The sequence below is a fragment of the Lutra lutra genome, chromosome 5 (assembly GCF_902655055.1).
Source record: "Lutra lutra chromosome 5, mLutLut1.2, whole genome shotgun sequence".
Lineage (NCBI taxonomy): Eukaryota > Metazoa > Chordata > Mammalia > Carnivora > Mustelidae > Lutra > Lutra lutra.
In genome coordinates, this window is record NC_062282.1 from 42,976,697 (window position 1) to 42,992,135 (window position 15,439).

Here is a 15,439-nt window from a genome sequence, read left to right on the forward strand (position 1 = left end):
ATCTGTAAATGCCAGTGTTTCCGGCCAGTGTCCATGGCCACTGGCCCTATCTTAAGCTCTAGCTGCCCGTCCAGGGGCATCTTGTCTACCTCCTCTCTGTGCTTCCACAAATGATTTTCAAGCCTTTCTCTCCAGACTGGAGCTCTCCTCTGCTCTCCAGGCCCCTACATGGAGCTGACACACACTCCCCTCCTGCGGAAGCCAAATCAAACTCGTCTCCCTACTCCTCTGGACACCTGCTCCTTCCCATGTACTCCTGATCTCTATGAACAAAGTCTCCCCGTCACCAGAGCGACAAACCTGCCTGCAGCCTGGACTCCTCCCTCTTCCTCTACACCCACTCTCCATCTGCCTCCCAGCCCAGCCAGCTCTTCCGCCCAAGTTCCTCTCCCACGCATCCCCTCCCCGCATCCCGTACACCCTATGGGAAGCCTTGTCCCCTCTCTCTGAAATCATCTTCATTGTTAACATTTATAAATAATCACACTGTTATTATTATGGTTCTTGTTATCATTCACAGCTCCCCCGACCAGATTTTAAGGCTTCGTGAAGCTAGAGTACCATATCTTCTTTTTCCTCCATTGTACTCTGACTTTGTACGGAGTCTGCCATGCAATAAAAGCTCAAGACATTTTTGCATAATAAAAGAACAGCCAACGTGTATTAGATTACATGTCAGAACCCAAATGGAGTCCTCTGCAGGCCTTTTCTCACTTAATCCTCCACGCAACACCACATTGGAGATATTAATGTTCCTATTTTACAGATGGGGAAGCTGAGGTGCAGAGAGGCCATGGGACTTGCTGCCAGCTCCATGGGTGGCAGGGCTGGGGGTCTAGCTCAAAGCCTGGCACAAAAGCACACCGCTGCCCCTGTCCCTGGCTTGGCGCACAGCATCCTCAGGGAGTCCCTGGGCCCAGCCTTATGTCCTCCACCTCATTGTTCCCAGGATTCCTGTGGTGTATGTACCTTTGCTGGCATGTGAAAGAATTCTTTCTAGGCAGTGCCCAGTTAAGTATCTTTAAATAACTAGATATTTATTTAACGTGTATTAGGGGGGAAACGACTTAGCACAACATACTTGTGGTTTTCCTGCCATTCGTACTTAAGATAAGTCTGAAGTAATAGAAATAAGTTATTTAAAGTTGATTTATGGCAAAATAGTAAGCAAACAAGGGGTCATGTGGCATAAGGAGATGGTAAAAATTTGGGATGTTGAATGGCTGAAGCTTGGGATTTTTCCCATGGGTGTGTGAGACCTGTACCCCAAACCCCAGCCCATTCTCACGGCCCCGTCAAGGTGGACAGGTCTCAGGAACTCAGCCCAAAACACCCAGCAGACTGTCTCACGTGCTGCTGCTTTTCTCTCTGGGCAGGTAGATCACCTTGAAGGAGGGCCTCACAGCCCAGACACAGGCTGAGAGGAAGGCTTGTGGGCCTACTACCCCACCCAGCTCAGGAGGGCCCCACAGTTGGACCTTGCCCCAGCTCTGGGACTTGGCTGAGGAAGACAAAGCTTCAGCAAGCCAGAGAGGAGACACCAAGAGGAGAAAAGACCGGTGCTCACACAGGCGGCCAGCCTGGCCCCAGCTTCTCCACCTCCCTGAGGAGAAGCTGCATCATGCTGGGTCCCCATCTCCCACCTCCACCCCATGGACTCAGCGAAGACAGGTCTATCCCCTCCACCTTCCGGATCCCTGATGGCAGCTACAGGTGTCTGGCCTTGGAGGCTAAGGAGAACAGCGGTGGCGAGGAGAGCCTGCAGGGAGAGGCAGGGCTCATGAACTTGGAGGAGGACAGAGTGGCCAGCAGGAATGGGGACAACTCGGCCTGCAGAGCCACCCAAGGGGCACCAGACCTGCCCAATGCCCTGGGCATCCAGCCACCCAGCTGCTCCAGGGAAGCCCAAGGGTGTCCCCAGCATGATAACAGGGTCAGCAAGGACTGGGACACAGTGAAGGCTCAGCAGGTGGTGATAGCCACCCCCCGGCCCAGAGCGGGACCCAGGATTGCCCAGAAACCAGGTAAGCTCGTGACCTTTTCTCCTGGGCTGCCAGAGCCCACCGGGGTCCCTCACAGTCCCATGGACACACTCCAATTAATAGCTGTGAGGAGATGGGGGGCTGGGAGTTCTGTGCAGATCCAGCTGGGTCTCATCTATGCCCACTCTTTCCTCTGCCAAAGAGGGCACGTGAGAAGTCCACGAGAGAAAGCCCTGTGATCGCGCTTGGCCAACGGAAGTCCTTCCCTCACTCTCGTCCCCCCTTAATCATCCGTGGCAACAAATGGCCTTGGATTCCAGGCAATGACAGGGCAGGACCGCCTCACTGAACACATCGTGCGCCGGCTGCCCAAGGGTGCTGGGGACGCAGCGCTGGGCAAAGCCCATGAGGCTGTGGCCCTCGTGCAGTTTTCGAGGTTGAGGCTGTCTGATCCGATTGGACCTCCTGATTTTACAGGTGGAAAAACGGCCCCGGAGTGAGGAAGACACTGCTCCGGGTGGCCTATTGGTGGCTAAGCTGGGCCTCCCCACCCGTTTCCCATCTGTTAGAGAGGACAGAGGCATGGTCGGATCCATCCATATCGCCTGGGCGAAGACCCAAAGACAGTGTATAGGGAAGAGCTCACAGTGCACTGCCTGGAAGGAAGGAAGGATGGAAGGAAGGAAGGGAGTCAGGGAGGGAGGGGGGGAATGAAGGAAAGGAAGGAGGGAGGAAAGGAGGAAGGGAAAGCATTCCCCCCCCGCCCCCCGCCCCCGCTCCCCTCACTCCCCCCCAACCCCCTGCAGGCTAAGGAGACAGCAGAGCAGAGCCGGACAAGGAAACCCACACTGAATCACCTTCATTGCCTGGGCCCATGGAAACCCTGAAGTGAGCCCAGATGGAGAGGACGTGAGCCCAGCCATGCTTGCTGAGGCATGAGCCACTCCCAGCAGATGCTGGGGGCACAGGGCATGTGGGGGACCCAGGCCTGGGAGGGTTAATGTGTCAGGAAACTGGAGGAACACGTCGTTTCTCTGCAGGCATGGCTGATCCCCTGGCTGACAGCCCATGGACCATCCCGCCCACTCTCTTTTCTGAAATAATTCTCACCAGGCCCTGACCACTACCCATGGCCAGCATCACCACCCCCCCATCTCCCTACTCCCCTATGCTTGGGTCACACAGGCAGCTGGGCAGGATCCAGCAGATGCCTTCAATGCATCAAGGGCAAGAAGAAGGAAGACACAGGAGGGCCCTGCAGCCTTGAACTTGGAGATGGGCCCTCATACCAGAGTCAGCCCAAACTCAAGTCCCCAAGAGCCTGCAAGCCCCAGTACCTGCTCCCTTCCCTCTCATAGACCCTGGCCAAGTGTGAGGAGCCATGGGTGCTGGTTCTAGACCTGATACCAACTGGCCAAACCCCAGCAAATTGCATTCCTCTGGTGAGTTTCCCTTGGTTTCCTCATTTGTGAAAACAAAATTAAATATGAGCCCTCTCTACCTCACAGAGCCATTGTGAGGTTGCAGTGATCTTAGATTGGGGTAGTGTTTTGGAAATTTTAGAGTGATCACATGATGGACATTAATAATAATTAAAATGATCATCACCAACTCAACAGTATAAAAGCTATTATTCGTTAAGTAAGCCCTTATGTGCCAAGCCCACTGTGCTTTACATATATCATTTCACTGAACCTCAGAGCAATCTCCATGAGGGACGTACTATGATTATGTCCATTACATGGATGAGAAGACTGAGGCTCAAAGAACATAAGTGACTTGTCTAAGACTCCTGACTAGTAAACCGCTATGCCATGATTCAACCATGGCTTTTTGAGTACGGGACTTTGTTCTTAGCCACCACCGTATCCTAGAGTTACAGGGGGAGAGTGTTGTCTGTGACCTCCTGGAGTGGAAGAGACCGTGGATGAAGGGTGGAGAGGGGCCACCTTTCATGTTCCTATTGGCTCCTTACACAGAGCTTGGTCATTTTGTAGTATCCCATTCTCAACCCTCTCACTATACAGTCTTCTAAGGCAGCCTTCTAAGGCAAAATCTCCCCATTTTACAGGAGACAAGGCTGAGGCTCAGACACCTAAGTCCCTTGCCCAAGTCACATAGTGCGGGAGCTGAGACTACGATCATGTTCTTCTTCCTCGCAGTCTGGTTCATTTCTTCCTTTAATGTCCAGCCAGATGGCCTCCAGTTCTGTCCTGAACATTTCTAGGGATGGAGGGGGCAAGAGTGACCTGAGGACAATGTGTCTCAGGGAAGTCTTCTTGGAGGCGGAGACTGGAAGGAAGCTAGGTCTTGCAGGAGAGTAGAAATCCGGGTGGTCTTGGGTCAGAGCCCACTCTGGCCTTTCTGCTCCCTCGGGAAAGGGAGCAGCCAGAGTCCCTTCTCTCTGCCTGGAGATCCAGAGGGAAGAGGCCTGTGCCACTGCCAGGTTATTAGCGGATTAGGGCTTCCTTTTAAAGCTTCCTCCCAGTACCGCCAAGGGATTATAAGCATCTTCAGACAATTACACCCGTCCTTCCGCAATTATACCTGCCTCTCTTGAGTGCCCCCTGGCAGTTTGCAGGATGGGTCATGGCATCTTCTGCCTTGGGCACCCACCACCTGGGGTGGGTGGGTACTGGTGCCATTTCTCTAGAGCCTGAGTACTAGCTGAGCGGGGCAGAGCTGGGTCGTCGCAGGCTCAAGGGGCAAAGGGTTCAGCGAGATGAGGTGGGCAGCAGCCCGCAGCTTAAGTTTCCTGCCATCAGGAGAGAATATATAGGGGCAGGAATGTGTCGGGTAGGGCTTACGGCTGGGCCTCCGCCAGCAGTAGCTGGTCCACAGCTCATCAAGAGAGCCCAGAGCTGCTGCCCTCACTGCAACGTCTCAGCTGCTCATAATTGGGCAGGGCTGGTTGCCATCATTCTGGAGATAATCTTGTGGCAACCCTGAAGCCCAGAGATGGCAAGCAGCCTGTCCAAGGTCATACAGTACGTTGGTGCCAAGCTAAAGCTAGAACCCAGGGCTTTTGCCATCCCCCTCTGCCCCCCGCCAAGTTCGGCTGCCACACGCCATCCTAAATGCTTTGTATAGGTTACTTCATTTCATCCTCTAAACAACCCTATGAAATTCACATTTTTCTTATCCCTGCTACACAGATGAGGAAACTAAGGCACAGTGAATTTAAGTGACTTGTCCCAGTCTCAGGCCTGTGGGTGGAGGAGCAGAGATTTGAACCCCAGGAGGTCTGGGCCCCTGCTTTCAACCACCTTCTGTGCTGCCTTGTCTCCATGGAAACGAGGCAGCAGGCTGTGTTCTTCCACCCACCTAGGGCTGGAAAAAGGTTGTTCAAGCTCTGGAGGATGGTGCAGGATTCTGCCAAGCCATGGTTCACCCTCCCCCCCAACACTGAATACACTTAGGGAGACCTGGGACCCACTGCTGATGCAGCCCTCCTGTATCTGTGGCTTGGGGAAAGCCATCTTCCCTCTTTTCTAGGCCATTTGCTATTGGGGACCCAGGGTATCTATCTAAGGACTCGGAGGCCTTTCCAACTCTTACCGGACACTGCTCTGAGCCTCTAAGGCTGGGATGAGGGTGTGGATCTGGCTTGTCAGATACACCCTGCCCCTGGCTGTGTCTATACTGTTGGGGCAGAGGAGCCCCTGGCCATGATAAGAGCTGACCTTGGTCACTGGGCCAAAGACAAGGCCCCTGCTCTTTAGGTCTGTGGGAGAGAGGACGGAGCAGATACCGGGCAGGATACCATCCATGCCCCTCTCACTTCCACATTCCACAGTGACCGGAAGAGAAGGGCAATGGTGTGGGAGCAAAGCTCACAGGCTCACATGTACCTCGCATGTGCACACACGCTCACACCCCCGCCCAACAGGTGCATGTGTGCAGTTCTTATGCCAATAGGCACACATATACAATTACACATCTTCACACACGTGTACACATGTGCATGCCCTCAGACACCTATATATCAATGCATGAGGCATACACTAGTACACACACACACACACACACATCCCTCACTCAGGCATGCCTACCTTTCACATGTGGACACATGTGCACACAGAATACACAGATTTGTACACAGAACTACAGTTCCACCTGGAAATATCCAAGCACACATATTCCCTTCCTTACATACAGGTTAAAAGCATGTTCTTCTCTCCATTTTCTTTTGCTCACATACCTATACTTTAAAATCTCTCCTGAATGCACACATTCTCTCCTACAGGCATATCCACTCTTGCACACCCACTGTCACACACCTACGTACAGACTGAACCACTTTCTGTCCTCCTTCCTCTTCCCCATCCCTGTCTCTTTCAACCCACCCACACAGTAATTCTAGCTTCTCCCCTCTCTCTCTCTCTCTCTCTCTCTCTCTCTCTCACCCACACAGTTTGTTTCCTGGTTTCCCACAGGCTGGGCTATAGCCACTTTTCTAGCACATGTACTCATCAGGCAGGAAGTAGCTTACCCGGTGCCAATCCCCAGGACCCCCTCCATGTTTCCCACCTCCACTTGGGACAGCCCCAGCGCTAAAGCTGCCACAGGGCCAGAATAATTCTCTGCAGACCCTGAGGCCCACCAGAGGGATGGGAGCAGCCAGGGAGGGTTTGCCCCTCTGTCACCTGACCTCCTGCATGCTGTCCCCACTGGGGAGAGGGGATGTCCCCCAAACCCAGGCCACCTGCAGCTCTGGGTTTCACAGGACCTCTGGTAGGGTGGGCTCCTGTCAGCACACTTCTAACTTCCTCTAGCAGAAATCTAAACACAGAACCTTGATATGAAAGACAAATGAAAGTGGAACCACCCTGGTTGGAGGGGTGGGGTACTTGGGACCTAGGGAAACTCTGGTGAAAACCCAGGTCAACATTTTTCCAAGCGTAGTTTTGTTTCAAAATTGGTGGGAGTGTGAAGGGTGCTTGTTATCAGAACTGTTTCCAAGCCCACGGTCTCCTCACCACTGGGAGGGTGTGCTAGAAGGTGGGCGTCTTGACTTGTAACAGCATTCCCTTGACTCTGATGCACACTGACCACTGTCCTGGGGCTCTGCTGAGCTCAATCTGAGTGGTGTTTAGTTCAACGAAAAGATGGGGAACTGAAACCCAGGAGCCACACAGCCTCCCTACCCCCTACTGTTGCTGACCTACCCGTTAAGCCCTGGGATGGCCCCAGGCCAGCGGGGAGGTGGCAACCTTCCTCGGTCCCCATTTGCCTGAGTCCTACCGAGGTAGACAGTTATTCTAGTCACCTAGGCTGAGAAGGGGGAGGGAAGACCGCCCTAAGGGGTACAGCATCTGGGTATGAAAGGAAAGGGGCTGGGGAGGTGGGGGTGGTTCAGTTATGGGGAAAGAATCACAAAGACCCATTTAAGAGAGGGGTGGTTGGTGGGATTGAGAAAAGATGGGGAGACAGGAAGAACTGGGTGAAATGAAAGCAGAGGATTTAGGGACCGACCTGGAGATACAAAAAAGGAAGAGGCAACAAAGAGACTCAACGAGACATTCGAGTGTGGCACAAGGGAGGAAAGCGGGAGGAAAGGGGGGCCGCCGGGATCCCCGGGCCGACCTCGCGGGGTGGGGTTGAGGGAGTCGCCCCTCCGGGGGGGCTGGGCGGGGCGGCGGGCGGGGCGGCGCTAGGGCCCCGGGGAGCGAGAGGCAGGAGCGCGTCTCGCCCGCCCGCCCAGCCCTCGCGGCTCTCGGCTCCGGGTCCCGAAGCAGCCCGCTAAGTGGTGGCGGCTGCGGCGGCGGCGGGGACGACGCGGAGGGGGCACCCGGGGCGGAGCGGAGACGGCGGGGGTCTCGGGGGCGGAGCGCACTGACGGACGCGGCCAGGTGCGCGGTGGCGGCGGCGGCGCCGGTGAGCTCAGGGACAGCGCGCGGCGGCAGGAGGTGAGTGAGGGGCGCTGGCGGGGCAGGGGTGCCGGCGCCCGGCGAGCCTCGCCCCTTCCCACCTGTGCTGTTCCCCGCGCCGCGCAGGTGGAGGTGGCACATCTGGACTCCAGTGCCCGCGCGCAGGGTGACCTTGGCCGAGTCGCTGCTACACTGTGGACCTCAGTTTTCCCATCTGTACCGTGGCGGGGGGCCGGGGCGGGGGGAGTCTGAGAAATCGGGAATCTCTGGAGCAGCCCCGGAGAGGAAGGACGCCCCGACGCGGGGAAGCTACTTCCCGGGGCTGCGCGGAGGCATCGGCTCTCGAGTCCCAACCCGCAAGCACCTCGGGGACCGGGACAGCCAGGGCTGACGGGTGGGCACCGGCCGGAGGGGTCTGCGGCCCCTACCCGGCTCCGGAAAAGGCGGGCTGGGCTTGCGCCGGGTTGACCAACATGGGCGCCCGTGGGGTAGCAGAACGGCGTGTGCTGGCCTCGCGTCCCCCTTCCCGCGGGCGGGGCGGCGGCGCGGGCTCCGGCGGCTAGGGCGAGGGCGAGGCTTGCAGGACGCGGGAACCTTCCGACCGCGGGGACCACCGGCCGAGCGCTCTGGGAAAATCGAGGCCCTTCCTGAGCGCCTAGGGGGGCAGAGAAGGAACTGTCTTAAGGGCTCTGTCTCAGATTCGCACAACTCCCGGACCACTACTCCAAGGTGAGGGGCCAAGGAGGTGAAGTGAGGGGAGGGTGGGGCTCCTCCGGAGCCCCTACAATGCGGAATCAGGGGCTCCAACCAGCCCCTGAGAAGGCTTCTCTGAGGGCTCTGGGGAAAGGGTCTGCCTTTCTCCCTCCCCCCACCCCCAGTTATGGGCTTACTCTGGATTGGGACAGGGACCCCTGTATTCCCCGTCTGGGTTGTCTACAAGGAGCAAGAGTGAGCAGGGAAGAGCCAGACACCCAACTCCCCACCTTATTCTGAGTGACAAGTGGCTCTGGAATAAACCAACTTGCTGTGTGATCTGGAGGCAAGCCCTGTCCTCTCTGGCTCCCCATGAGAGAGTGAGCAGAGTGACCCCTGAGGGGACAACTGCCTTGGAGACAGCAGGGACCAGGTGGGTGAAGGGGCAGTTCCAGGGTGCCCCACCCCTGTCATGTTGCAAGGGTAGGATGAGATCAGATGCTGATCAGAGGGACTAGGGTATGCTGGGAGGGACTGGAAGTCATGGTGCCCACCAGGCTGTCACCACCCGCCCCCTCCTGCCCCCGTCCTGTGCTGGGGGACAGAGCCACAGACCAACCTCCGTATCACCTCAGACAGTGGGATGGAGCTCCTCGAGGGAGTTGAAAATGCCATTTGGAGTGGGGTCCCCGGCCTCTGTCTCTATATGAAATCTTGGTTAGGCTCTTCTCCTCTCTGGTCTTCAGTTTCCTCATCTGTACAAGGGGAATGCACAGAATCACATAGTTTGATATTCGGAGAACTTCCGAAAGACAAGTTTTTTGCTGCTGTGCTGCCCCCAGCTCCCACTTTTTTCAGAGTGGCCCCCACTTTGCAGCTCCCCCCACATCCCATGTGGACTCCCCCCACATGTGGACTAGCTCCCCCCACATCCCAAACTAGCACCCAAATTAAGCTGTGGTTGGAATCATAATTTATGGTTAAAATAAAACCTTTAACGCCTTCCCTCTCTTGTTGGCTGCTGCCCTTCCCCTAAGGTGAGAAAAAGGACAAAACCCTGTAGTATTCAGGTGCCCACTTCATAGAGGATCCCCAGCCTCTTCGGTCAGCATTTTATCTAAACTCCCCATTCTAGAGTTGGGGAGACTGAGTCTGGGGATGGGATGAGATAAGATCGGCCCACGGTAGTTCTGTGAGTAGAAGTCAGCAGAGCCACTTTCCTTAGGACAGAGCAGCTCCTTGATAAGGGAGGGGGCAAGTGACACAGGAACAGCTGTAGAGATGAGAGAAGCACAGGAGGAAACTTCTCTGAATGTTCTTTTCCCCCTGGTCGTGCCCTCTTGCCATGGTTGCCACATGTCACCCTGAGCCTAGAAGGTGGACGGGGCATGGGTCAGCACACTCCTTCCACCTGCTGGCGCTGACGTCGCATGGGCTCTACACACCTGCAGGTCTAGGGGCCTGGCCTGAGAGGCACCTTTTCCTTCAGGGCAGCTCCCAGCCTTCCAGACATGAGCTCATCAGAGCTGTTGATGCCAGGAAGGGCGGGACCGAGGGGGGAAGCAGGCAGGGCTGCCCAGCTTGGGTTGGGTGCCTCCATTGTGGAGGGTTTGTAGGTGCTGGCCCCCACTGTTGTGTGGAGGCAGGGACTAGATAGGCCAGCAGAGGGTCAACGGGGGGGCGGGGGTGGGGATGGCCAAGTGCCCTGGGCTGCAGAGCAGGGAGCTGGGTATTAAGCGGATATCTGTGCTTGCTTGCTGTGTGACCTTGGATGAATCCCTTTCTTTTTATGGACTTCAGTGTCCCTGGTGAGCTACAGGATGAGGTGGGTCCTTAGGCACCAGGGTTACAGTGGTGAACAAGACAGATGGGTCCCTGTCCTCAAGGAGCTCACATTTTGATCAGAGACATAGACCAGAAAAACGATGGTAAAGAAATAAGACATTTTCAGATAGATAAAAAGATACATATATATATATATATATGTATAAAAGCCATGCTACTGAGATGGAGGACAGTTTGAAGGGGCTACTTTGTGTTGGTGGTTAGGGAAGGGCTCTCTCACTCCACTGGAGTGGAGACCTGAGCATTATCTGAAGGAGTGGTCATGGCTGGCTTCATGGAGGAGACATGTCCAGGACCTGGATCTAGAAGAAGGGGAGGGATTTGGTTGGGAGGAAGGGCATTTCAAAGGACAATAAATGGTTTAAACCAGAAGCTGGGGCTGGGGTATGGGTGGGGGCGACCATTGGCTGCAGATTATGAAAATGCCTTCATCGCTCATGGCTTCAGGCTGCAGACCCAAAGGAGCCCCAGGCCTGTGATCTGGTCAGAGGGGTGGCTGAGCTCTGCTGAGTTAGGCCTGTGTATGTGTGAGCTCATAGTTCTTTGTGAACTGTCCCCGGACCCTGGGGCTCAGTCGCTACCCAGTGTGGCCAGAGGAATCAATGTGGGGACAGCCTCCAGGCCCTGTAATTCCAGAGGCTTACAAAAGCCCTCTCTCTCCAGAATGAAATCTTTACCAACTGGCCACTGCCTGAAATTCCACCATCCTGGCTTCATCTTTTCCACTCGTTGAGGCAGTATAGTGTAGAGCTGTAGCAACCCTCTCCTCCCCTGCCCAGCCTCCCAGGGCCACTGCAGGTAAAGCAAAATTCAGCCTACTCCTGTGTGACCAGTTTCCTGCATGGCTAACATGCAGATTCGGTGGCTGGACCCCTGGGTTCTCCTCCTGGCTAGCTGGAAGATCTGAAGCACATTCTATAACCTTTCTGGGCTTGCATTTCCTCATCTATAAATAGAAATAATAATAAACCCTATCTTTACTGTTGTCTTGAAATTAAATGATGATAAATGCTAAAAAAGTTAACTATTACTTCTGAGATAGTATTGTCATGTTTTGATCTCTGTGAAAATAGCAAGCCTTTGAGGAGATGGACACTAGCTCAAGATTCATATCAGGATAAATGGCTTTTTTTTTTTTTAAGATTTTATTTATTTATTTGACAGACAGAGATCATAGGTAGGCAGAGAGAGAGGAAGGGAAGCAGGCTCCCTGCTGAGCAGAGAGCCTGATGCAGGGCTCGATCCAGGACCCCGGGATCATGACCTGAGCCGAAGGCAGAGGCTTTAACCCACTGAGCCACCCAGGCGCCCCTGGGATAAGTGACTTTTTGATGTTTAGCCAGAAACAGGTTTTGATGGCAGGAGGATGGGTACAGTGCAGTGGAAAAGGGCCTGGACTGCACTTCGGGAACAAATACTTGAACCTCTGGTCTTAGCTAACTGGTTGGTGGTCTTGGGCAAATCATTCGTTTCCTTTGGGGCCCAGGCTTCGGTTCTGAGCTGCGATGAAATGGGGTAGAAAAGATGTGAGGGGATCATGGGTGAGAAAGAGTTCGGCAGACACTAAGAACGTGGAGCCAGCAGGAGAGGCTAGGAAGGGGCGGGCTGAATGAGCCCCACAGACAGGAGAGGAGGCTGACGGGAGACTCACACATCTAATCTTCTGGAATAAAATCTCTTGGAGACTAAGAGTGTTCGATAGATAAAAACCAAAGTTCTGGGACGCCTGGGTGGCTCAGTTGGTTAAGCAGCTGCCTTCGGCTCAGATCATGATCCCAGCGTCCTGGGATCGAGTCCCACATCAGGCTCCTTGCTTGGCAGGTAGCCTGCTTCTCCCTCTGCCTCTGCCTGCCATTCTGTCTGCCTGTGCTTGCTCTCTCTCTCTCTCTGACAAATAAATAAAAATCTTTAAAAAAACAAAAACAAAAAAAACCCAAAAGTTCTTAAAAAAAAGTTAATGTTTATGGTTACTTAACTGTGTGCCAAGAGCATCCTAAGGTCTTTACATGTAACTTCATGAAGAAAGTGCTGTTATTATCAGTGTTTTACAGATGGGAAACTGAAGCACAGAGAGGTTAAGTGAAGTTCCCAAGGTCACACAGCTGGTAAGTGGCCAGATTCTAACCCAGGCAGTTTTGCTTCTGTACAGAAGATAGCTTCTGTACAAACTCTTCTACTAGATGGTGTGCCAGAGGCTCAGAGAGGCCAGACCACCTGCTTAAGAACACACAGCATTCCTTTTGATCCTCCTCATCTTTGTCCCTCAGGTCCTGGAAAGAGGAACCTGAGGTCTGGGATCTGGAGTTCTGGGGTTGGCCCTTGAGGCAGCTCAGCCTCTTTTCTCCCCACCCCCCTTGTCCCCTGGGAGTAGGTCAGGGAGGATCAAGTGTACCCTGGGAGGGCTGTGGGCCCAGAGGCTCTGCCAGGGCCTGGCGAGTAGGTGTCATTAGTGTCATGATCCCAAGAGTTTGAGTTGAAATGAACTCCTGTGGAGTCTGGCATGCCTCCTCTTACTATACGGATGGGGAAAACTGAGGTCAGAGGGTCCAGGGACCCCCTCAAGGTCACACAGGTGGGAGGTGCTCTTCCTTGCCAGCCCTCCTGCCCTGATGTTTAGTACTTGTGGGCTCCCTGAAGCGATGGGACTTGGGGATCCTCCCCCTAGTCTCCAAGGTGGCTCTGGTCTCAGCCAGGACATGATTCCTGATACTGGGCCCTTTAGGAGGGTACATGGAGTTGGGGGGAGGGTGCTGATTAAAAAATAGACTGTCACGCGCATGGGGAGTCAGCATGCCATCACCCAGCGGGCGCCAGTTGGCTCCCCCAGGCCCAGCTGCCAGGCCCCACTCAGGGCTCCCGCTGGGGGCTCCGCCCACCCCACCCTGGCTCTGGGCCTGAGGCTGAATGCTCTCCCTCCCCTACCCCTGCCCAGCCTCCAGGCAGATGGCGCTCTCACTGAGCCTGGGTGGGCCTGAAGCTCAGCCGTCGGCTTAAGCTGTGAGCCTGGGACCTCTTGTTAGCACATGCTGGCTGTGTGGCCTTGACTGAGGCTCTTTCCCTCTCTGGGCCTCAGACACACCAGAGTGATGCTAGCAGTGAAAGCTCTTGACAGCTTCCCAAGTCTTTGCCAGACTCCATCTCTCATTTCAACCCAGCAGACCATGCTAGAGACCCATCTCAGGGAGCGAGGTGCCCTGCGAAGCCCACTGAGCTGGAGACCAGCAGAGCAGAGGACTGGACCGAGGGAATCTTGCGAACCCCAGTCTTGTACAACTTCTTCAGGGTGAGCAGGGCCAGAAACCACGGATGTTTTTGCAGTAGTGATGTGAGCCATGTTTTGATCCATCTTTTCCTTCATTCAGTTGAGAAAAGTTTACGGAGCCCCAGCCATGCAGGGGCAGAGCAGAGGAAGGACAGCCAAGGCCCTTGCCCTTCAGGGCTGCTAACTGTCATCAGTCAGGGCAGACTGATGCTCAGAAAAATATGATGGAATTACAGATCTAATGAGAGTTTGGAGGAGAGGCAGAGGAATGTGACCTCTGAGGGCAGGCAGCCCTCCCTGAGACCCAGAAACAGACCTGAAGGGTGAGAAGTGTGGTCAGAAAGGGACAACCCAGGGGGTAAGGAAGAAAGCATTCTAGGCTTTCTAAGTAGCAGCTGATGCCAAGGCTCTGGGGTGAGGAGGTGCTTGGGCCCTGTCTGAGCGCTTGAAGGAGGGGCAGCATGGCAGGAAGATAGGGCGGTGAGGCTCCTTTTGGGGGGAGGCTGCAGCAGGGGGCTCACGGGCAGCGGGGCTGGTTATGCAGGGCCTAGAGCCTGGGAAGGGGTTTGAGGCCCATCCTGGGAAGAGGAGTGACTGCCAGCGCTGGTGTGGGAGGCTGGTCTTGCCTTCTCTCTCCTTTCCCTTGAAGCTGCACCCTGAGAGAGCTTCCCCAGGGTCCTTCCTCACTCCCCCAGACTCCTTATCCAATGTCCGGATCTTCTTTGCAGCCTAATGGCCATCAGACGCACCTGCCTTCTAGGAGGTTCTGGTGGTCTATCAGGCCTCAAATGCAGGCTGGTGAGGGCATGTTCTTAGCTACCCACTCAGCTGAGTGCCTCTGTTCAGGAGAATTCTTACTTCCTTTTATTCCTGTGAGAGCCTGTGGCCACAGGAGGTTTGGCGTGGCTAAATGAAGGCCTGCCCCTGGATCTCTGGCCACTGCCTGTCACTGCCTCCTGTCCCCTGCCCCGCTCCAAGCAGCACCATTCAACTCCAGAGTCTGTCCCGGCAAATCCTAGGAGGAGTTGGGGGCCAGTGTTCTGAGCCTAGGTCCGTTGTGTGCTCTTGGGCACATCCCTTCTGTTCTCTGGGCCTCAGCCTCTCCATCTGTATTGTTTGTGTGTTTTTTTAAGACTTTATTTATTTATTTGACACAAAGAGAGAGAGAGATCACAAGTAGGCAGAGAGGCAGGCAGAGAGAGGGGGGAAGCAGGCTCCCTGCTGAGCAGAGAGCCCAATGCGGTCTAGATCCCAGGACCCTGAGATCATGATCTGAGCCTGAAGCTCATGACCTAAGGCAGAGACTTAACCTACTGAGCCACCCAGGTGCCCTCTCCATCTATATCGTAGGCAAATACTGTTTCCTGTGTTCAGTATATGGCCTATGGATACACGATTAGCATCACCTGGAACTTCTTAGAGACTCTCAGCAGGCCTCACCCTCCACCTCCTGAGTCCGAATCTGCGTTTTAACAACATCCCTGAGCAATTACATTGAGTGTACATTGGAGTTTGAGAGGCCCTGTTCTAGGTCGGTCGCTTTTAAACTTAAACATTTTTTTAAAAATTGAAAGCTACAGAATCTTCCTGTCTCTCTGAAGTTTTACATATGAAACACATAAGAGGGGAACCACCCACTCTGTATTTATGCGTCGCACGAACAGGGACGGGGAGGAGTGTGGTGCGGTGGTTGAGGCCTGGGCGTATTAGGAGGGGCATCGGAAGGGAGGAGGAAAAGATAACAGGAAGAGGGTGGGGTGGTGTCCCATCTTCTCTGGCTTCTTCCT

The 15,439-nt window shown here is 54.7% G+C and overlaps 1 protein-coding gene across 5 annotated transcripts in view; it reads left to right on the forward strand.

Annotated features, from left to right (window-relative positions):
• Positions 1-15,439, forward strand: part of SYNPO (synaptopodin) — a 66,675-nt gene that overhangs the window by 28,132 nt on the left and 23,104 nt on the right. For 3 of the 5 annotated variants that reach the window (XM_047730560.1, XM_047730563.1, XM_047730561.1), the window contains exon 2: positions 1,377-2,024. In XM_047730560.1, the coding sequence (XP_047586516.1) occupies positions 1,622-2,024 (403 nt within the window). In that variant the 5' untranslated portion in view covers positions 1,377-1,621. Of the gene's footprint in view, positions 1-1,376; positions 2,025-7,329; positions 7,892-15,439 lie in introns of those variants that run through there. The other 2 variants (XR_007127534.1, XM_047730564.1) reach the window with 2 other exon arrangements.